This window comes from Neltuma alba, unplaced genomic scaffold (genome assembly GCF_004799145.2).
Source record: "Neltuma alba isolate B1F8T4 unplaced genomic scaffold, ASM479914v2 tig00011783_pilon, whole genome shotgun sequence".
NCBI classification, from domain to species: Eukaryota; Viridiplantae; Streptophyta; class Magnoliopsida; order Fabales; family Fabaceae; genus Neltuma; species Neltuma alba.
The window spans coordinates 203,569-228,415 of record NW_021636406.1 but is presented as its reverse complement, the minus strand read 5'-3'; the positions used below and the strand labels follow the sequence as shown (position 1 = coordinate 228,415).

Sequence of the window (24,847 nt, the reverse complement as noted above, 5' to 3'; positions counted from 1 at the left end):
TGTGCCCCTATATGAAAGAAACATAATAGATGCTTCCTAAATATACTGATAATCTTTAATGTCAACTTGCACCACACACTTGTCATTAACAATTACCCTAACTATAATAACAAATATTGCAGTATGTATTAACAACTAATATCAATATGCACAATACACTTGTCATTAACAACTAAATTAATTATATTAACAACTATCGTAGCATGTATTAACAATTAATGTTTACCTGCATCACATACTTGTCATTGACAACTAAGCTAGTTATATTAACAATTATCGCGGCATGTATTAATGACTAATATCCACTTGCACCTCACACTTGTCATCAACAACTAAACTAGCTATATTAACAACTATCGTGACATGTATTAACAACTCATATGTACCTCCACTTCACACTTGTTATTGACAACCAGACTAGTTATATTAATAACTATCATAGCATATATTAACAATTAATATCTACCTACATCTCTAACTTGTCATTAACAACTAAATTAGTTATATTAACAATTATCACAGCGTGTATTAGCAATTGATGTCCACATCTACCTCACACTTGTTATTGACAACTAAAGTGGTTATATTAGCTACTGTCACGGCATGTATTAACAACTAATGTTCACCTTTACCTCTCACTTGTTATTGACAACTAAACTAATTATTTGACAACTATCATAGTATATATTAACAACTAATATTCACTTGCACCATATACTTGTCATTGGCAACTAAACCAGTTATATTACCAACTATTACTACATGTATTTAACAATTGAGGGCAACTTAGTAATTTCACAATCAGATTCTCTTAGCCACTTGCACGTCTCTTGAGACTTCAAATTTATTTGATAATTTCATGGGACTTTGTGGTAGTAATTGCCTTTCCTAGAGACTTGAATACAATTTTTCCTTTAATATATACACTTTTTTTTTATAAAAAAAAATAACTATCATACTATAATAAATAAAGAACAAAATAGTGCATTCATTTTAAAAATTTAATAAAATGACTTATAAATAGGATAAAATTTTTTTCTCTTTCTATCTTATAAATAAGAGCAAAGAAATATAAATATAATAATATAAACTGAAGAATTTAAATGAATTAACAAGAAGTTAAAAAAAAATCAATTATTAGCCCTATGATAAACTATGATATGATCATTTATCACGCCACAACCACCTCCCATGTGACATTACAATGAACAAAAATAATTGTTTAGTTGATTCAATATATAAAAATGGTTTAGTGGGACACATTTGTTAGCCCAGTCCACCTCGCCGTTGCACACCATAAATGCCACCTTATTATAAATGTGGAGGACTCTAGAAACAATCCACGATCGTCTATCCTTCACATAACTAAGTCTAGAGAAATGAAAATGTCACTCTATATCCATTTCTACCATCCACTGTTAAAAAAAAAATGGTTTGGCAAAAAAAAAAAAACACTATTATGGAGCATGATCTGAGAAAAATCCTTTATGTCTTGTGAGAAGTCTCACAAGATCAATCATTATATATATAAAGAAAATTTAATGAATAACAAATAATGATAAGAAACCATGAATAATACTCTCTCCCGTCTTGTTTATAAGCTTCAATTTTGGAAAGAGGTGTGATCCATTTTATAATTTATAATTTGGGTTTATCTCAACATTTAATGCAATTTTTTTTTAATTTTGTCCTTAATTATTTATTCTCTCCTGTCATATTTTTTCTCATCATATTTCCCCATACATTCTCTTTCATTCTTTTTCTCATTTATTATAAGGGCATATTTAAAAATAAAAGTATATTTCTAATTTTTTGTTGCTTGTAATTAATTTTAACTAATTATTCGTTATTTGTAAATTAATTATTTAAAACTTATAATAAGAAGCGGATGGAATATTTATTTAAAATATATGCTGTTTTAGCATGCTAGAATATGTGGTTAATGGGACATAGGATGATTGATTGTACAAGGAAAGATTAGTTGCACACAAACGAAGGTAAGTTGCACAAAGGGAAGATAGGTTACGCATAATATTATTTGGATATAAGGAATTAGTTTCCACATACGGAAGATGACTTGCACATAAGAGAATTTCATTTGTATAAAGGGAAACTGAGCTACACATCGCACAAAGGAAGATCATTGCACATAAAAAAAATAAATTGCACACAAAGGAAGTTAAGTTGCACATGATGGAAATTAAGTTGCACAAAGTTCCTAAGTCCTATTTGCTAATTAAATTTTGAATGAGCGATTTATCCCCAATTTTTCCTGTTTATATCTTCTTCTTCCTCTTTTTTTGGGGAAATATTTACTTTATCAATAATTATATAATTGTTATATCAATTGGTCCCACACTTGATGAATATCACAAGGCAACGTATTAAAAATGTGTGTCCATACATGAATGGCCTCGTAATCTACTCACATATTAAAAAAATGTTCATCCTCATTATCATTGTGGTTTTTATCCCCCATGCCACCACTTGTAACCCTAAAAGATACTCCCCCTATTATAAACAACATTGCACTCCATTATGTAGATTAAAAAGTTAGTTAAAAACAATAAATAGGTAAAAATTAGAATTTTTTCTCCAAAATACCCTTATTTATGGGGAAAAAGAGTATAATAAAGAGAATTATGAAAGAGAGAAAATGTGTGATATAGAGGGATGATGGTTTGGGAAATGAGACAATAAATATATTGAATATTAAAATAAGTAATTAATGGGAGCAAAATAGAAAATTTGCTGCAAAAATTCAACACAACTTGTAAATGTTGCTTATATTTAGAGACAAAAAGGAGATGGTAATTATTGTTTATATAAAAGGACGGACGGAGTAATGATATTAAAGTTGTGTGAAAAAATCTTCAAATTTCAAAGAAAAGTCATATTCTACCACTTATCCTTGATATAAGAACTATTTTTGATACTCAATTTAGTTTAAATAACCAAATCACTTTATTTTTAATATTTATCTATTTTGTCCTCAAGTAATAATCCCTATAATAATTATATATGTTAAGGAGTTACCATTAATGAGTAATTTAAATATACATAATTGATAGGACATAACGATGGGACCCAAACGGAAATAATTCACACAAATTAGTTGATGCCGACAAGGCCCTGAGAGGCCCATAGCAGCGGGTGGCGTCCCTCTCATTTTGAGAAAACTATGCACGAATAATATAAATTTAGACATTGTCACTTATTAAATCAAAACCTAAATACGCACATTAAGATACTCTTTCTGGTCCTCATCATAAACTTTAAACAATTAATTTACAGATAATAAATAATTAGTTAAAATTTGTTAAAGGTAATAAATAAGTTAGAAATATGATTTTATTGTCGAATATACCCTTATAATAAATGAGAAAATGGATAAGTGATAATGTATAAGGAAATGTGATAAGAGAGTATGAAAAAAAAAAAAATTAAGGACAAATTAGAAGAAATACATTAAATGTTTAGACAAACCCTAAATTAAAATTTATAAAATGAACCACATCTCTCTTTAAATTTGAAGTTTATAAATAGAAGGGTGTATAATTTTTTTCTTTGAACAAAAGGAGGGTGCATAATTTTTATTTGTAATATTCTAACTTCAATTGAACTTAAGCCTACTAAACTCCGATATAATTTTTACAAAATAATATCCTTATTTGCTTTTTGGATTTTTGTCCAAATAAATATTTTTTACATGTATCTTTTAATCGAAATCGACTCTGATCAAACAAGTTGTTTTTAATAACACTGAGTTTTGTTTTGGCTCGATTCCATAACATTTAATCATGTAGAGGACTATGCAATTAATTTCTTAAATTAAATGAAATTGAAAAGGAGCCGAATGCCAAAATTTTCATTTGATCCAAAAGTTTGAAAATGAAAACTTACATATTTAGGGCATGTAAATATAAAAATCAATTTCAGGGTAATTTCGGGGATCCATATTAATAGTTTCCATTGAAACTAAGTGTTTTGTCATGAACTGGGAATATATGTATGATGCAGGATGGTTTTTGACTTATAAGCACATAAAAACATATTTACACACACACACACACACACATAAAATCTTCAGGAACTACGATACTTCTCTATTCTTGTATCACTGTGAAAAATTCTTGTCAGCAAATTACAGAATATTAAGGATTGTGGGTGGTTGATAAAATCTCACAATTATTAATTAGTTATTTTTATTATTGACATATTATAGGTAAGAGTTATAAGAGAATACATAACACAATTGTGACAGGTTTTGAGTCCCATTTTATACTATTATTTCACACACATTCACCCTTATGCTCCCTCTTCTCTTTGAGAGTGTAATTCGAGGTTTCTCCCTTCATTCCCTATTCAAAATTTTCAATATATATAAATTTGTAACTCATCAAACCATTCATAAACTATGATTTATTACAGCATGATCAACTCTCTGTGACATTAAGGTGAAAATTTTTCCTTCAGGAAAAAAAAAAATTTATTAGGATGTTTAGTTCTTTCAATAGAGATGGCTAAGTAATAGGGTGAATTGAAATTAGCAATTTTGTCCACCCACAGAGTGAAAACGCGGTTTATAAAAGCTCATCTATTTGACGTGTTACTTTTTCTGGGATAAGTTTTTCAGAAAATTACGTTAAGAACACCTAAGAGAAATAAATGCTAAAAAAATCACTTGAAATCATCAAATTAATTTAAGTGATGAGGGTAACATATTAAAAATGTCCATGCAAGAATGGCCTCGTAATCTACTCACATATTTTTAAAAAAAGGTAAATATAATTTTTGATCCTCAAATTTGTCCTCATTTTGATTTTGATTCTTCAAGTTTTAAACAATAGGTTTTGGTCTCTCAAACTTTTTTTATTTAAAATATTGATCCCTATAATTCAATAAATACCATAATTTTCTCTTAGAGAAACCGAAACCTATGGTTTCAAAGTTAAGAGATCAAAACCAAAATGAAAACAAATTTGAAATACAAAAAAAGTTATATTAACCCCAAAAAAAAATTTCATCATCATTACCATTCTGGGTTTTATACCACATGCCACCTCTGGTAATCTTCAAAGATGACGATATTAAAGTTGGGTGAAAAAATCTTGAAATTTCAAAGGAAAGTCATATATTATGCCACCTCAGGTTCTCAACATAAGATCTAGTTTCATATTTAATTTGGTCATAAATATAATATTCTAATCTACTTTATTTCTCATATTTATCCATTTTTTTGAAAGTAGTTATTGTAACAGTTGCAGATGTTAAAAGTTTTATCAAATAGTAGTTCTAACTTGTACACATAATTAGGAAGGGTATTTTAGAAAATATAATACCTATTTATTACAAATAACTAACTTAATAAATCTTTTTAATATACTTAAATTAATCAACTAACTCTTATATTAAGAACCAGAGGTAGTACTACCTCCGATCCTTAATATAAGAGTTAATTTAACTTTTAATTTGGTCCTAAATATTATACCTGAATGCATTTTATCTTTAATATTTATTTATTTTGCCGTCAAATAATCCTTATAGTGGTTGTATATGTAAAAGAGTTACTATCAATTTGTAATTAAAACACACATAATTAGAGAAGATAACATATATTTACTGCCAAAAAAATTAATTTAAATAATTTTTTTTCAAAATTAGTCAATCATATCATATATTAATTATGATAAAGGCAATTTCAAATCATCAATTACTTTTGGAATTAAATGGCCAAGGTATCAGTGTCATCATCAGACGGAGTAAAATGAGTATCATATTTGTCCCTGGAAAATATTGTGTGTCGTATGATTAACTATGATTTGCAAAATTGCTGTTGGTTCGTTAGCACGGCATATTAATAAACAACGGGACCCAAACAGAAGTCCTCCACAAAAATTAGTTAATGCTGATAAAGCCCTGAGAGCCCTATATAGCAGCTGGCGTATGTGCCTCTCATTTTGAGAAAATTATACCACTTCCAATGTTTAATATAATAGTTAGTTAACTAATTTGAGTAAATTAAATAAATTTATTAAAATTAGTTATTTATAGTAATTGGGCATTGTCTTTCTTAAAATACCCTTATTAATCATATGCGTTAGCTTGAGTTGCTATTTACTGAAACCTTTAAAACATATGTAACTATTTTAACAACTACTTTGAAAAAATAGATAAATATAAAAGGCAAAATGAATTAAAATTTTATATTTAGGGCCAAATTAGATTCAAATTAGTTCTTATATTAAGCACCAAGTTAATACATAAATAATATAAATTTAGACATTTTCAATCATTAAATCAAGACCCGAATTCGCACATTACTATATAATTTTTTTTTGTAATATTTTAACTTAAAATTGAATTTAAACCCACTAAACCATTTTTGTCCAAAAAACTTTTTTTTTTGCTAGCACAGTATCCTCATTGGAGCCAACTCTGTCCAAATAAATGTTTTACTGACAGTTGTCTTTTCCACGATTCCAAAACAGGGAATCATGAAGAGGACATTAAGTTACTATGCAATTAATTTCTTAAATTAAATGAAATTAAAAAAGAAACTTCACTTTGCAATGGCCGACTATAATGCCAAAATTATAATCTTCAGGAACTACGATACTTGTATTCTTGTATCGTTGTGAAAAATTGTTGTCAGCAAATTATAGAATATTGAGGATCGGGCGTGGTTCATAAAATCTCACAATTGTGACAGGTTTTGGAGTCCCATTTTCTACTATTTTTTCTCACACATTCATTCTTATGGTCGTTCTTCTTTTTGAGAGTAATTAGAGGTTTCTCCCTTCATTCCCTACTTAAGAAAAAAAATCAATATATATAAACTTATAACTAATCGCATCATTTGGGAAAAAAATTGAGATGTTTAGTTCTTTCAACCTCATTTGGAATCACGATTATATATAACTACATATAAGTACATTTTATGTAAGTTAAAATAAAACTCTTCTCACATGCTTACCTCATTTTTTATAAATTACAATTAAAAAATTACTTACAAGTCATTTTAAACGGGCCCTAAATAATAGGGTGAATTGAAATCGGCAATGCTGCTCACCGACAATAACGTCATGCGTTATTATAAATCCCACATTGCTTACAAGTGAAAAGTGACTTACTCTTTTGGTTCTATTTATAAAACACTTCCAGTATATTTTACATAGATCAAGAAAAACTTTAAAATGTATTAACTCTCTATTAAAATATAACAATTTTTAACTTTACCTATATTTAATATATATACCTTTTAAAAGAGATAACTACCTACACCATAATAAATTAAAAACAAAATAGTACATTCATGCTAAAAATTTAATGAAGTGACTTATAAATATGATTTAAAAAATCGTTTCTCTGTGTCCTATATAGGACAAGAGGAGTATAGGTTTTAGAAGCTCAGCTTAAATATCAATCATTTAATATATGGAAGTACTAATTTTACAGGTATAAGAAAGAAAAAGTTCTCATCCCTTATGAGGGACCTCCTCATTATTATTACGAAGCAGTTGGCCACTTGCCCACCAACGCCTCTCACCTGCATTGACGTCTTGGGGTCTTATTCCAGTTATCTGCACTTATAACACACTTTCATATTTATTCCCTGCGTTGCCATATGGTTCACGTTCACTTTTTTTGAACACAGGAATGCTGAAAGTCTTAATGAAAATTGGTGTTATATAAAAGCTAGTTAATTAATTTAAAGATACTTCTCTGGTCTTAAATATAAGACCTACTTTGTAGTGTAATTTACACTACAAAGCGGGTCTTATTTTCAGGATTAGAGGAGTATTAAAAAAAATAGTTAAATTAGTTATTTATAACAAATATGGGCTAATTTCTGTAAATTACTCTCTTTAATTATGTGTATTATAACCATAACTTAGTAGGAACTCCTAACAATCAATAGTGATATTCCAAGGAAAGAACTAAAAATTTAGAAGATAAAGTCAAGTCTTATATTTAGAATCAAATTCAATTTTCTATTAGTTCTTATATTAAGGACTGTATATAGTATTAGCAAGTTTTTTTGCACTATAAAAAAACAGGTGATTAGCAACGGAATTTGCGACGGAATTTCTATCCGTCGCTAAATTCCGTCAGAAAATCCATCAATAAATATTTAGCGACGGAATTTTTTCCATCCGAAATTTCCATCGCTAATTCCGTCTCTAAATTGTTTGTCACAGAAGTTTTTGTCATTAATTCCATCACTTATCTGTCACTAATTTTAAATTTTATTATTTTAAATTATAATCTTGCAAAAATTTATATAATAACAATTAAGAATATAATGATTTAAAAATATTTTTAATTATAAAATAAATTGATATATTTGTGGAGTTGGTGTTAATGAAGATATTGTCATCATTCATGTCATTATTATATATTTACTGAAAATAGAAAGACAATTTCTTAGAAAACTTATTTATATTTTAGTAAAATAAATTCCTCTTGATTATTAATAATAATTAAAATATATAATAATAATATTAATAACTTTATTATACAAACTGATATAAGAAAGAAATAATTTATCATATGCACAATATATTGAAATATATAATATATGATAGAAATTCAAAACCAAAAAATAAATTTATGTGAACGCAAACTAATATTGAAGTGAATTTTGAATTTCAATAATTAAACAATAAAATTTAATTATGGTATAATTAATTCCCATGATATAGATTGATTTTAGTCTTCAATACAAAAACAAATGGTATATACAAAGAATTTTAAGAAAATAAATTACAAAGGATATATATACAAGTAAGAGAATACTGTTTATCATAATCTATTCCAATCATTTAATTTTTTATATAGAATCATTTATTAGATTTTATTATAGTAGTTTTTTTTGCATAACAAATTTTTTTGACTAATTGTAAATGATTTTCTTCAAATAAATAAAAGACATATAGATAATATAATATAATACCTATATAATTAAATTGTATATCTAATCAATATTAATTAAAGAATAAATTTAAAAATTATTTATAAAAAATTATTTATGATTTAAAATTCAAAATTAGTGTCGTTAGATATTAAAATTATATTAAAAATATTTTTTAAAAATAAAAAATTATAAAAAATAGTAAAACAAATATTTAAAAATTATTTTTTATTAAAATAGTTATGATTAAAATTATCATATAGTATTTTTTAGTTTTTAATAATATATATGTATATATAATTGTTTGTGTAAAATAATATTATATATGTATATATAATTTTACATAATAAGTCAACAGGTTCATTGTAGCTCAACTAGTAAAACCGCACACGCGCACAGAGGAGGTTCTGGGTCCGAGCCATGGAGAAGTCACTTTGAGGAGGGAATTATGTGGTGGTAACACATGGTAGTCAAAGGTGACATTTGATGTGGCAGGCAAGATGTGACGATTGGTTGAGATGCCACACGGCATTTTAGTTTTTTTTTTTCAAAAATCAGGTTAGTGACGGATAAACGATGAAAATTTCTGTCAAGAATTAGCGATGGATTAGCGAAGAAAAATTTTCATTGGTAATTAGCGATGGAATTTTCCGCACTAATCCATGGCTAATTACCGATGAAATTGGAACAGATTCCATCGCTAATTCTATCGCTAATTTGTTTCTGTTACTAATTCGTTGCTAATTTCGTCGTTAAATAAAAAATTCCGTCGCTAAAAGCATGATTTTTTGTAGTGTTATATAGAAGATTTATTCTTTTGTATCCTCTAGGATCGAGGATAAATTTTAGTCTTGTTTGATAACTCTATATTATTACCGCATGTGAATGTGGACTGCAAGGCCTAACATGGACTGCTAATAACAGTTTCTATTAATTATTGTTAGACGTAGCAAGCTCTCCTATAATTCAATCCCGCCATTTGTTTTTGGGTTTCTAGAGAAAAATATCAGAGGGACAACATTAAAGTAATGAAAACTAATTAATCTCGACGCAAGCTTATGTGAGGTTCTTCTTTCAATAAGTAGGCCGTGTCACTATATGAGGACCTTTTTGATTAAATCATCCAATTTATTTCTATCCTCCACTGTTTTAAACAACAGCAACAATCATTATAGACCGTAATTATCCTAGATATTTTGTGAGAGCAAGATCAATCATTATATAATTTTTTTAAAAATTAATAAGTTATAAATAGTGGTAAGATTTGATCCATATAACTTATTTAAAATTTTATGATTTTTTTAGTGTGCAAAAATGTGTGATTGTTTATTTATAATATTAATTAATTATTCTAGATAATAATTCAATATTGAGAAAATGATAAAAGAGAAGCTAAAAATTACAAAATACCAAATAAAGAATGTTAACAAAAATTTGTTGTCATTTACAAATAATTCATTGTTATCAACACCAAATAAAGTATTGTTACCAAATATAATTTGGGATTTAGTAATTTTTAACTTTTTTTTTGTCATTTTGCTTTAAATAGTTTTGTTAGTCATCTTTTTTTATATTTTAACACCATTATTGCTTATCTCAAAGTGTTTTAATTTCAGAAAATTTTTAAATAAAGTCAACAAAATAAATATTTATATTTTAATCCTTTGACTAGTATTCATTTGATATTTTCATATTTTTAATTCCATTAAAAAAATACTTATTAAATATAAAAAAATTATATGAGGATACTCTAAAGTTTGGTTGAAATAAAAGAATATGAATCTAACTTATAAGAGAGAAGGTTTTTATGGAAAGGAGATAAATCAAAAAGATTATCAAGAGGTTGGAGGAAGATGGTAATTTTTTTTAATTGGGATATTTTGATACTTTCATTAAAAATATTGTGGTTATCACCACCAAAACTGGCTTTAAATTCTCAAAAAATTGAACATAAAGTAAAAAAAAAAAAATAGGATGATTGTTAAATTTGATAACAAAATCCAGAGGATAAACACATAATTTCATATGATGTTGATACAAAAAACTTATTTTTAAAAGATATCCATAATGTCTACTAGATATAAACAACTTATCATTGAAGAGAAGTTAAATTTAAGCTTAAACCTTTTTACACGAGTTATTTTAATCATAAAAATTTATTATAATTAATAATCCTTACCTCAATCTAAGGCAATAGTCCTTTAAGATTGGAGTATTTTGGTACTTTCATTAGAAATTATATAGCATTTGATGGACTTTTAGTATAAGTTCATGAGTATCTTTGAGCCTTAACTTTTTTTATTTTAATTAAGTATGTTTTGGTACTTTCATTAAAAATATTGTGTGTTTCGCTTCAAAAGTAATGAGTGTTTTCTTAATTCAACAATACTAGCTTATTGGATTCTTTTAAACGTGAATTAGTAGATTTGAGCATAGAGAGAGTTCACACTGTTGGGTGATTTTTGGTATATTTTTATGGGTATTTCTAACTCATAAGCAATGCCCATATATACGCTATCTATATATCATGATGTTAGAATTATACAAAAACAACTTTAAAATGCAAAAAAATTATAAAAAGGCCTAAAAGGGCCGTCTCGTTTAAACCCTTAATCCTACAGAGCGAGTCCTTTTAAGCCTGTTTTCCATTTGAAGAAAAACATTTTAAGCTTGGCCCTCACAATTTTTGAGCCTAAATAGACTCAGCCGTTTTCCCGGCTCTAGTTGCTTATTACTATAAGAAACAACTACCAAAATGATGTAATTTAAAATTTTAGTTAAATTTTGTTAAAAATAATAAATGTGCAAGATGTACTTTCTTTGGTTCATAATATAAGATGTTGGTTAGAAGAAAATTATGGTACAAAAAACTACCTCCATTTCTGAATATAAGTTCTAGTTTGACTTTCAATTTAGTTCTAAATATAAGAATTCAGTTCACTTTGTCTCTCTTATTTATCTATTTTTCCCAGGGTAGTCCTCATAGTAGTTGCACATGTTAAATGTTTCATTTCATGGTAGTTCTAGCTAACACACACGATTAGCAAGATATTTTAAGGAAAATAATACATATTATTACAAATAACCAACTTAACTAATTTTTTAATCTACTCAAATTAGTTAACTAGCTTTTATATTAAGGACCGGAGGTTGTATGAGCCGTATTCAGAATAATTAATGTGATTTTTTTGCTTTCCCCTCTATTAAATATAGTAAAGAGAGGAAAGAGATAAGAGATAAATAAATTGTAACATTAAAGGAACCTTGCCATTTTTTAGGGGGGAAAAAGGAAAACTATTATCATTTTATGACATATTTAATGTCTAAATTTCTATTTCTTGTTATATAAGAAAAGTTAACTAACTTCTTATATCATGGACTGGGTGGAGTATACATTTTCAAGTGTACTCTAATTTGTAAAAAGGGTATGAGAGATTATGAGTGAAAATTTATTATAGAAAAGTAATAAGTGGCATATATTTAATAAAAAAAAAAGAGAAAAACTAGTTTAAAATTTAAAACAAGGAATATTTATTTATTATATTTAGGCAGACTATTATAAGAAAGAGATTATTTTTTATATGAATAATATAAATTAAGATATTTTTCGCTCATTTAATCAACACCCAAATATGCACATTATATGATATACTTCTATCGGTAATACTTTAACTTAAGTTCATCATTTGAGCCTACTAATAATCTAATCCAATATAATTTTTGTAAAATAATAATAGCTTCAATTCTAAATGTAGGAGCTAGACTACATGTTTATTTTGATCCTAAATATATTACACTAATGTACTTTGTCTCTCAATTTTTTTCTCTCAAAACATCTTTATCGATTGTGTATAATAAGAGAGTTTTTATGGAGAGGGGTAGTTACACTACACATAATTTAGAAAGAATATTCTAGAGAAACCATTACACATTTGTTATAAATCACTAATGTGCTTAATTAATTTTTTTTAATATCTGTAAATTAGTTATTTATGTTTTGTATTAAGCATCGGAGATGGCATATCCTTATTTTCTTTTTTATTTTTGTCGAAAGAAGTGTTTTTAATAGCAATGACAGTTGTCTTTTTGCACGATTCGAAAACATGAAAGATCATGTCAGTCATGCACCTAATTTCTGAAATTAAATTAAATTCAATTGAATAAGGTCATTTAACGGATACTCCTACCATGGATTGTGTATATAAGTAAATGAAGTTAGCGTTCTCTACACACAAGTCCCATTCGATACATTATCTTGGATTTGAGATCTCATATCATCAGTGCATCATTGAAGAAGCTATGGCTCCTAGTGGCAAACTGGAGATTGAAATTGAGATCAAGTCTCCTGCGACTGAGTTCTTCCAGTTCTTCACCAAGCAACTTCACAATCTTCCCAACACCACTAGTTGTGTCCATGCAGGAGAGCTTCATGAAGGAGATGACTGGCACGCCATTGGATCTTCTAAGCGCTGGACTTATACTGTTGGTAAGATTTGTACAATAAATTTAAAGAAAATTATGCGCACAATTATAAAGATTCCCTGAAATTACGCTTGAGATTCGAGAACACAATTAAAAAATTGGGGTAGAATCGGTTGAGAGAAACACTCTTGAAAAGTTTGAAAGATGGTTTTGGGTTTTGTGTTTTTAATGACCGCTCTAGTTAAGTTGATCGTCTTTGGTTGTAGTAATTATATATGACGACTGATTAAATCATTGGAAACTGACTTGTATTCTGCTTAAAATCTAAGAGTAAATTGATGTTGTTAAAACTAATCGTTAGTTTTTGTAACTGGGAAACAACAGACGGGAAGGTGGTGACATGCAAGGAGAGATTTGAAGAGCTTGATGAAGAGAACAAATCAGTGAAAGTGGAGTTATTCGAAGGAGATGTTAAGAGAGAATACAAGAGTTTTAAGTTCATAATTAAAGCAACAGAGAAAGAGGGAGGTGGTGGCATTGCAACGTGGAGCTTCTTTTATGAGAAGATCCATGAAGGAATCCCAGATCCCATAGGCTACTTGGACTTGGCAGCCACCATGACAAAAGATGTCGATGCTCATGTTCTTCTCAGTGCTCAAAAGGGAAAGTGAACCAGAACGAACGAATGAGATTAATGAGTAAACTAAATTATTAAAGAATAAGGTTGTCTGTGTGCTGTTGATTGAGTGCTTATATGTATTATTGTGTCGTCTGATGTCAAAAGTGTGTGATGATTTATGAAGAATAAGGTCTCTGTTGTTGAATTCATGCATTGTGCAATCATGTGTCTCAAGTGTGTTTGAATTCTTCTATGAACGATTGATGGTTTTAAGATTTATGGAAGTAATGCTTTTATCATGTATCTATTCGTTGGTTGTTGAAATATATGGATACATAAGTGTTATTGAATCTTCATATGTTAAATCTGTATGGTTTGGGATGGATGAATGTTCAGTTCCATAAACACACCAAAGCAATTAAGTTTCATATGTTAAACCAGTCTTTTTAGCAAATCAAAATTCAAACTTTTTACTTACATTTGATGTCCAACGATACCTTGAACATAATTATTTTCTTGAAGAGAACACAAAAGGTCCTACTTAAATTATTCGCAGGGGCCCATAGCCTAATAAGTACAGTCCTTCAAAATCCCGCTAGCATTCTCTCTCTCTCTCTCTCTCTCTCTTCATATTTTGCCGACTACAATGAAAAAAATTATCTAACAATTGGATTGAGTGAGTGAGAGAATATCTCACAAAATAATTACATATATTCTAATATATTAACATAAATATAAATAAATTATTAACATCCTCAAAAATTTAATTTTTTTGCATATTCAACATTAATGATGAGTTTAGAGTAGCTTTAATTATATGTAACTGTAATTATATATTTAGACCTTGCCCAGTTCAACTAAGCAACTTATTAAAGTTACTCTCTCCGATCAAATTTAGAGATGTCAGATAATTGTTATCCGTTTTATAAGATTTAATTTAGGTTTATCTCCACATTTAATGTGTTTATTTTGATTCCTCCCTTAATTATTTATTCTCTCTTTTTTGTTATATTTTTTTTCTTGTTAGATTTTTCATAATTCTCTTTTATTTTTTTTATTACAATAACATGTTTGAAAACAAAAATATATTTCTTATCTATTTATAGAACAGAAAGAGAAGATATTTTTTGGTTCTATTTATAAGGCACTGAGAGAAATTTTTTGTACAGATGTGTAATTTTATCCTTCATTTATTATTGTATTGATTTTGTTTATATAAGGTATAGTATATATTAAACAGGGATAAAATTAAAAAGTTGTTGAATTTTAAATAAGAATAAATGAAGTTTATGGTTTTTCTCAGTCTGCATGAAATATGTTAAAAGTGACTTATAAATAAGATTAGAAGAGTACTTTGTTTGGTCTATAATATATGATGTTGGTAAGAAAATAATTGTAGTACAAAATACTACTTCCGTTCCTTAATATAATATCTAGTTTAATTTTTAATTTGCTCCTAAATATAAGATCTCGGTCCGTTTTGTCTCTCATATTTATCTATTTTTTAAGGTAGTTCTTGTGATAATGATAATTCTAGCCAATACACTTGATTTACAAGGATATTTTAAGAAAGACAATATTTATTTATTACAAATAATTTTTTGCTAAAGAATAAGTACCCTCCTATTGGAGTCAATCCTATTCGAGGCACTATCGGAAACTAAATGTGGGCAACAATCCTAGTGAGGCTTCAAACTTTGATTCGTCACAGTATGAGGGACTAGCCCTTTTCACTATACCCAACTCCTATTGATTTATTACAAATAATTAACTTAATTAATTTTTTTCAATTTATTCAAATTAATCAACCAGTTTTTAGCATAATAGGTACAGTCCTTCAAAATCCGGCTGGCATTCTCCCTATCTTCATATTTTGAAATAATCTAACAATTGGATTTTGCGAGAGAGAGAGAGAGAGATGAATAGTTTGGGTATTAAATATAATAGTCATTGATATAAAAAAATATAAATATATAACATCTCACAAAATAATTACATATATTCTAATATATTTAACATAAATATAAATAAATTATTGAAAGCCTCAAATGTTTTTTTTTGCATATCGAACATGAATAAGAGTTTAGAGTAGCTTTCATTTTATGTGTGTAATTGTAATTATATATTTAGACCTTGCTTAGTTCAATTAAGAAACTTATTAAAATTACTCTCTCGGATTAAATTTAGAGATGTCATGCACTTGTTGTTCATTTTATAAGCTTTAATTTACGTTTATCTCCACATTTAATGCATTTATTTTGACTCCTCCCTTAATTATTTATTCTCTCTTTTTTTCTTGTTACATTTTTCATACATTCTCTTTTATTTTCTTATTACAAGAACATATTTGAAAACAAAAACATATTTCTTATCTATTTATTATTATTAAATAATTTTAACTGATTTTTTATTACACATAAAATTAGTTATTTGAATTTTATAACAAGGCTTGGCAAAAACAAACATGAATACAGGAGGGAGTAACTTTTTAGAAAGTGTCAGTTCTTGGGAAATTAAATTCCCAGCAAATTAATATTACCTCTGATCCTTAATATAAGAGCTAGTAACCTAATTTGAGTAGATTAAGAAAACTAGTTAAGTTAATTATTTATAATAAATAAATGTTATTTTTCCTAAAATATCCTTGCAAATTAAATGTATTGGCTACAATTATCATTATCATAAGAACTACCTTAGGAAAAAATGAATAAATATAAGAGACAAAGTGGATTGAGGTTTTATATTTAGAACCAAAATAAAAGTCAAATGAGCTCTTATATTAAGGATGGGAGGTAGTATATAAATCGCTCCGCTTATTTTGTATTTGTTTAAAAGTTACAATTTTTCAAAAGAAATAAATTACTCATCTAGTCTTATATTTATAAGGCAAAGAGAGAAGACTTTTCTTGGTCCTATTTATAAGTCACCTTCTTGAAGTTTTAGTATGAATATACTATTTTGTTCTTTATTTATTATAGTGTAAATAGTTATTTTTTAAATACTACCTCTGGTCCTCAATATAAGAACTAATTGACTAATTTAAATAGATTAAAAAAATTTCTTAAGTTAGTTATTTGTAATAAATAGGTGTTGTCTTTTCTAAAATATCCTTGCTAATCATGTGTATTAGTTAGAACTACCATTTGATAAGAATTTTAATATGTACAACTATTACAAAGATTATCTTAAAAAATGAATAAATATGAGAGACAAAGTGGATTGAGATTTTATATTTAGGACCAAATTAAAAGTCAAACTAGCTCTTATATTAAGAATTGGAGGAGTATGTATATATCAAATAGAAGTAAAGTTAAAAATTTGCTATATTTTAATGAAGACTTAATACAATTTAAAATTTTTCTTATTCTGTGTAAAATATATTAAAAATATATTATAAATAGAACCATAGAAATATACTATTTGTGAAATAAATGTTTTTAATAGCATTGACAACGTGATTTTTGTAACATTCAAGAACATTAATAAATCATGTAGGAGACAGTTGGAAGGTGTGCAATTAATTGTTTTATTTTTTTATTTTAAAATTAAATTGCATTCAGTGAGGTGGAGTCTTGTCGGAATGGAATCCTATGCTCTCATGAAGATGAACTGTTGGACTAAATTTTGTAAATTTAATAATTTTATGGATTAGCATTAATTAATATGAGTAAAATGTAATTTTATTTTAAACTATCATTCTATTTAAATATTAATCTTAGAAGAATCGATCCAGCCCTACTTTCATATGTGCATCGTGTATGATTGGTTGATTCACACATGCTTAGTGGTCAATAACTTCCTATCACAATCTTACTATGTATGGTGGGAAAATCTGTGTGAGAAAGAGTTTATAACATATACTCCCTTCCTTTGAAACAATTGTAAAGCGTGACATGTTCCTTCTATGAGAGGTAGTTAGAAGTTATTTCAAATTTTAATTGGTGATTTCTTATTTTATCATATTTAATTATTTATATTGCTCGTATCATTATATTTAATTTTTATGCATTTCTCTCTCCACCACATATTCTCCCTCTTCCACATAAATGGAGGTATTTATGGCAAAAATATTTTTAATATATTTATTATCTCCAACTAATTTTAACCAATGTTTTGAATAAAATTTGATTAATTGTCTCTTACAAAAAAACAGTGAGTGAACTATAACAAAGCCCTGGCAGTCTAAACCTCCCTCTCGGGTGCGGTGGACATCTCTCTTTTACGACTTTTCTGGGTTTCTCTATTCACGAAAGGTAAAGTGAGCTGAGCAATTATGAGATCTTCCGCTTCATACACTTCAAAATCGCATTCTTAATTGTTTATTCCTTGAGGCTACATACGTTCTCTACATTAAATCTGAACAATTCATATTTAAATGTATTTTATTTACAAAATTTATTAACTGTTCATTCATAAGAATCTCAAATATTATTAAATACTTGGATAGATATTTGTAAGTTGTGTAAGTTTTAAATATTTCAACTTATTTTTTTAGAAATAAATAATTTCTAATTCAACCCTTGCAAATAATTTTTTCTATATATACTGTTGTATGTTAGCTAGCTTTTGAATCACGTACATATATTCTCTCATTCTTTCTCACACCTCTAAACTCAACCTCATTTTTTTTTTCATATGATGAAACTATTTAATTAAATGTTAAATTTATAGGACTGTTTAAAACTGACATAGACATGAAGCTCCTTTACAAACTAACTAAACCTTCAACAGCTATAACCAAAACAACTACGTAATCCTCCTTCATGGCATGAAATTAGAGTGACTTGTCCACTACAATTTTTATATTTTATATTAGTATGATTCGTATTGTGACATTTAGTTTAAAATTCTCAATCTTGATCTAGTAGTGTATACAAAATTACTGAAAAATAGTAGTATTTGATATAAAATTTGATCTACGTTAGTTTTGTAATCTGCTCTGCTTTTAGATACTCTGGAAAACAAAGTATTCAGCGTAGACATTTCAATTAGATATTCCCAAATTGTTTATTAAAATAATAAAATTAAAGAATAAAAAATTATCTTGCCACGTAGGATATGATTGGGTGATGACACGAGGTGAGTGCTGTATGATAGGCATTAATTTATTAAATAAAATTAAAAAATTAAGGACTAAAGTTTAGTTGAGAAAAGTTTATTCATGTTAAAGGACTAAAAAATTAATTTTTTATAAAAAATTTTGGGGTAGCACGCCAAATGTGTGGAGCGGTGAATCATGATCATGAGAAGATCATAGTGGGCAATCCCATCATATATAACCGATTCATATTAATTATTTTCAAGATTATTATCGCATTCAAATAAAAAATAATAAATTTAAATCATCATCCCTTGACAAGACACGCATTTTTTTGTCTCTAAATATTATTGGAGGTGTGCAGATATAATTTTTAATAATGCGTTGATGACGACTAAAGAGGTTGTCAAATTTTAAACGTTGTTTGAGTTGATATATACTAGCTCTAGTCCTTAATACTCCTCCGGTTCTAAAATAAGACTCATTTTGTAATGTAATTTATACTATAAAATGGATTTTATATTTAGGACCGGAGGAGTATAAGAGTTAGTTAACTATTTGAGTAGATTAAGAAAATTAGTTAAGGTAATAATAAATAGATATTGTCTTTTCTAAAATACACTTGCTAATCAATTGTATTAGCTAGAACTACCATTTGATAAAACTTTTAATAACATGTGTAACTATTATAAAGACTACTTTGAAAACAATAAATAAGTATGAGAGACAAAATAAATTAGAGTGTTATATTTAGAAACAAATTAAAAATTAAATTAACTTTTATATTAATTAGCCGAGTTAGTGTGTTGTAATGGAAGATAAGTGACACCAAATCTATATTTACAGACTAAAATGATATTCTTCCTTAAGAAATATTGCATTGCATTGTCGTTTATATTAACAATATTTTTTTGCCAGACTTTTATATTAACAATTTATGCAAGCGATTTCTGGTGACGTATATATTAAAAAAACTCTTTAATTAACTCCTACACTTAAATTGTAAATGCCGGTGAAAAAGTAAAATTGTTGTTATTATTAAAAAAAAAAATCGTATTTGTATATCGCATACACATGGTCATGAATAAAGATTATTATTTTTTTCGGTCAAAACATCAAGATGAAGAAGTCCTTGCATTCACCTATTGCGTGCCTCCTTAAACGGACCTCTCTTCCTTAAAATCTTCTGTCCTTGCAGCAAAACTTTAATCCACAGTCATTTACTGCTACTAATACTTTTCTGATAATATTTAATTTGACACTAATTGATACTTAAATAAGCATGATGTAAGACCCACGAAAATAATCATGGGGCTGTTTGATTCTGTTGTTTGTCTTTTCTTCTTAAAACAATTTTATTGTTTTGCAAAACAAGTTTTGGAAAAAAATCTATTTGGATAATTGTCCTGAAAAATTACATTTAAAAATAAATAGGGTTAATTAATCTGTAGGTCCTTATAGTTTTAACCAATTTTAAATCAGATCCTTATATTTTTTTTCTTTTTATTAGGTCCTTATACTTTCATCTGTTTTTAATTAGGTCCTTGCATTTATTCTTCTTTTTATTAAGTTCTTATAATTTCATTAAATTTTTAATCAGGTCCATCTAGCTTTAATTTTTATTTGTTAATTAAATATAAACTTAATTAAATCGATTAATATTGAAATATAAAATATTAATAATTAAATTAAATTAATAATTATATAATAAAAATAGTAATATAATTAATTAATTCAGGAAAAAATTTTAGAACAATTAATTCTTTTGCCGAAAAAAATAAAATAATTATTATTCCTAGAATATTATTGTTTATAAACTAATATTAAATAATATATAGTATTTGATGTTTATAAAATAGTATTATTGGAATTTATAAAATAAAGAATAAAAAATTCAAGGACTTAATTAAAAATAAGATGAACTTATAAGGATTTGATTAAAAGAAAAATAAATGTAAAGACCTAATTAAAAACAAGTGAAAGTATAAGGACCTAATAAAAAGAAAAAAATTATAGGGACCTAATTCAAAATTGGTTGAAACAATAAGGACTTGCAGATTAATTATCCCAAATAAATATACCCAAACTGGAGGGTGAAATTTCGATGGGAAGTCAAGTCCTCAACCAGAAAAAATTAAGGCCATCAAGTGGAGGAAAAAGAGTTCCCCCGTTTTACCAAATAAGAAATTCAAAAACAAAAAAAACAAGAAAACAACTAAAAATTGTTTTGATTTTTAGTTTTTAAAAACAAATTTCTGTTTCTTTTAAAAACACTTAACCAAAAACAAATAGTCAAACAAGTTTTTTTTAATAAAAGCAAAAAAATATTTTCAAAATAAGAAAACAAAACCTATATCTCTGTTTTAGTGAAAGTGATTCATTATATTATTTCCACTAAAGACAAATATCATTGATTTTGGGAGGTTATAGCTTGTTTGACTTCTTGTTTTGAAAACAATTTTTTGTTTTTAAAAACAAAAAAACTTGTTTGGTAATTTGTTTTTAATTGATTATTTTAAAAAATAAAAAACAGTAATATGTTTTTAAAAACTAAAAAACCAAAACAACTTTTACATGTTTTTTTTGTTTTTTTATGTTTTATTAAAATATTTTGAGAAATCTTCTTCTCCTCTCACTTACTATCCACCATGTATCACTACCAACGACAACTATCACTTGCCAAGGGTGATTTTCTATGGGTTTTTTTTCAATATGATTTTTTAAAATTATTATCCAAACGAAGTCTTTGGTTTTTTGTTTTTAAAACTTGTTTTAAGAAACAATTTTATAAAATTGTTTTGAGAATAAGAAAACAAAGAACAAAAACCAAAGGCCCATAGGAATAATATGCATCTGGGCCGCTATCGCCAGATAATATTCGGATCCCAACAGGAATAATTAAGGAAGAAAATTATTTGAAGTTGAGAATTCCAGTATCACCATGGATTGTGTATATAGAAGATCAGTGAAGCTAGCATTGCCTCTCCACCCCATCCAGCTGCTCCATTTGGTACATGCACACTAGCTACTTTATATATTGTACATTTTGATATCGAGATCAGTGCATAATATATCAAGAAGAGATGGCTCTCACTGGTAATTTGGAGTTTGAAATTGAGATCCAATCACCTGCGATTGAGTTCTTCAACTTCTTCACCAAGCAACTTTACAATCTTCCCAACGCCACTGGTAGTGTCCATCTGGGTGAGATTCATGAAGGACATGACTGGCACGCCATTGGCTCTGTCAAGCACTGGTCTTATACTGTTGGTAAGGTTCTATAAATTCCTTGATAACAATATAAGTCTCATCATGCTTCAAATATTCTTTAGATTCTAATTAAAACAATGTGAATGATCATGATTAGGGTTTCTTCCTTTGAATAGAGAACACATGCATGATCTGTTCTGCAATTTTCCGCCATCACTAGTTCATCTCTGATATCTATAATCTTTGGTAGTATTAATTTTGGTTATTTAATGGGAACAAATAGACGGTAAGGTGGTGACATGTAAGGAGAAATTTGAAGCCATTGATGAAGAGAACAAATCCATGAACGTGGACTTCTCAGGAGGAGACATTAAGGATCAGTACAAGAGTTTTAAGTTCGTAATGAAAGCCACAGACAAGGAAGGAGGGGGTGCTGTTGCAAAGTGGAGCTTCTCTTATGAGAAGATCCATGAAGGAATCCCAGAGCCAAAAGGCTACGTGGACTTTGTCACCATCGTTACGAAAGATGTCGATGCTTATCTTCTCAGTTCACAGCAGGGAAAATGATGAATTCGAGCAAGCCAAAAATCCCAAGTACGAGAATGACGTCGTAAACTAAAGAATAAAAGTTGTGTGTGCTGTGTTGAGTTCATGCATTGTGTGATGAACTAAAGAATAAAATCTGTGCTGTTAAGTTAATGCAGTGTGTAATCATCCGTATACAAGGGTTGGTCCTTGATGAATATGTTGTGATGTACTAAATCTTCATTTTCTTTTTATTAGCAGCAAATAATACTAAACAAGATGTTGGTGCTCATCTTCTCAGTTCCTTTGTCTTTTAATTTGATTATTTATTTAATCACCCTAAATTACATCCATCATCCAGCCCCCTAAATTGCTAAGGCTAAAATTGCACTAATAAAATCTGTACTGTTAAGTTAATGCAGTGGATGTGTAATCATCCGTATATATTCTTATTATTATTGTGTGTGTTTGAATAATTCATACAGATGGTAAGGCAGTGATTGAGGAACAAGTCAGTAACAATCGACTTCTTCGAAGATGTTGTTATGGAGCTTTTTTGCTATATGCTTTTAGTAATGAATCTAAAGGATATTCAGTGATATGAACATATTCTGATGCATAGATAAAATGTCCTGAAGGTGATGATGAGGAAAGAAACTGAATATTCATTAATTAGGATTTCTTTTGCAAATGGCTCCTCGACATGTTCCATTCCAAGAGCGAAAGAAGCGTTGAAGCTAATTTCACAGTTTGCCAATGCAAGACTGAGATTTACATATGCATGGATTAATTATTCCCTATGTTCTGCTATTCTGAGTTGTACGTTTAGTTTTTCCAAATCTTCACCGTATGATAATACTCCTCTGGTTCTAAATATAATACTCTTACACTAGTCTGTATAAGGGTCTTATATTTAGGACCGGATGAGTAGTAATAGTAGTAGTAGTAATAATAATAATAATTGGCCGTATGATAAACCATGACATCATTTATTACGCCACAACCACCTCCTATGTGACATGACAATGAACAAAAATAAATTCTTTAGTTGATTCAAAATAATAAAAATGGTTTAGTGGGATGCATTGGTAGCCCGACATCAATGCCACCTTATCGTAAATGAGGAGGACCCTAGAAGCAACCCACGATCATCCATCCTCCACGTAACTAAACCTAAAGAAATAAAAATGTCACTATATACTCATTTCTACCGTCCACTGTTTTATGAAAACAATATTATAATTCACCAAAAAAACAACAATATTATGGAGCGCAATCTGAGAAAAATCGTAGATGTCTTGTGAGAAATGTGTCACAAGATCAATCATATTATATATATATATATATAAAGAAAATTTAATGAATAATAAAAAATGATAAGAAACCATGAATAATACTTATTTAAAATATACGGTTTTTTTAGCATGCTAGAATATGTGGTTGCTTTGTTTATATCATTTTTTAATTGAAATGTTTACTTATCAATAATTATGTAATCGCTATATCAATAGGTCCCACACTTAATGAATATCACAAGGTAACATATTAAAAATGTCCATACATGAATGGCCTCGTAATCTACTCACATTTAAAAAATGGTCATTTTCATTAGCATGGGTTTTATCCCACATGCCACCTCTTAATCTTAAAAAGTGATATTAAAGTTGTGCGAAAAATCTTGAAATTTCGAAGGAAAGTTACTCAATTACAAATTCAAATCCCTATTATGAGTACTTATTAATAAGTTATCATCGAAGGAAAGTTACTCAATAAAATAATAAGTACTCAATTAGCATGAGTACTTATTATGTTATTATAACCCCTCGAGGCAATTTCAAATCATCAATTACTTTTGGAATTATCATCGTCATCGTCAAACTGAGTAAATATCATATTTGTCCCTCGAAGATAATTTTTTATAAGTTTTAGGGTCGTATGATTAACTATGATTTGTTAAATCGCTGTTGGTTCGTTATCACGACATAATAAATAACGGGACCCAAACAGAACTGTCAATCCACAAATACGAGTATTAGTAAATGCTGATAAAGCCCTGTGAGCCCCATAGCAGCTAGCGTACCTCTGATTTTGAGAAAATTATACATGAATAATATAAATT

The 24,847-nt window shown here is 27.8% G+C and overlaps 2 protein-coding genes across 3 annotated transcripts in view; both read left to right on the top strand.

Moving 5' to 3' along the window:
- The first annotated feature begins 9,366 nt into the window (after positions 1-9,366).
- The window catches only part of LOC114717922 (MLP-like protein 43), a 28,041-nt gene continuing 12,560 nt past the window's right edge, over positions 9,367-24,847 (top strand). The window contains exons 1-2 of one of the 2 annotated variants that reach the window (XM_028903151.1): positions 9,367-9,370; positions 22,056-22,263. In XM_028903151.1, the coding sequence (XP_028758984.1) occupies positions 22,077-22,263 (187 nt within the window). In that variant the 5' untranslated portion in view covers positions 9,367-9,370; positions 22,056-22,076. Of the gene's footprint in view, positions 9,371-22,024; positions 22,264-22,486; positions 23,021-24,847 lie in introns of those variants that run through there. The other variant, XM_028903152.1, reaches the window with a different exon arrangement.
- On the top strand, positions 13,147-14,311 carry LOC114717921 (MLP-like protein 43). The gene is made up of 2 exons (XM_028903148.1): positions 13,147-13,400; positions 13,721-14,311. Exons 1-2 carry the CDS (start codon positions 13,214-13,216, stop codon positions 14,005-14,007), a joined length of 474 nt encoding a protein of 157 aa, XP_028758981.1. The 5' UTR covers positions 13,147-13,213; the 3' UTR covers positions 14,008-14,311.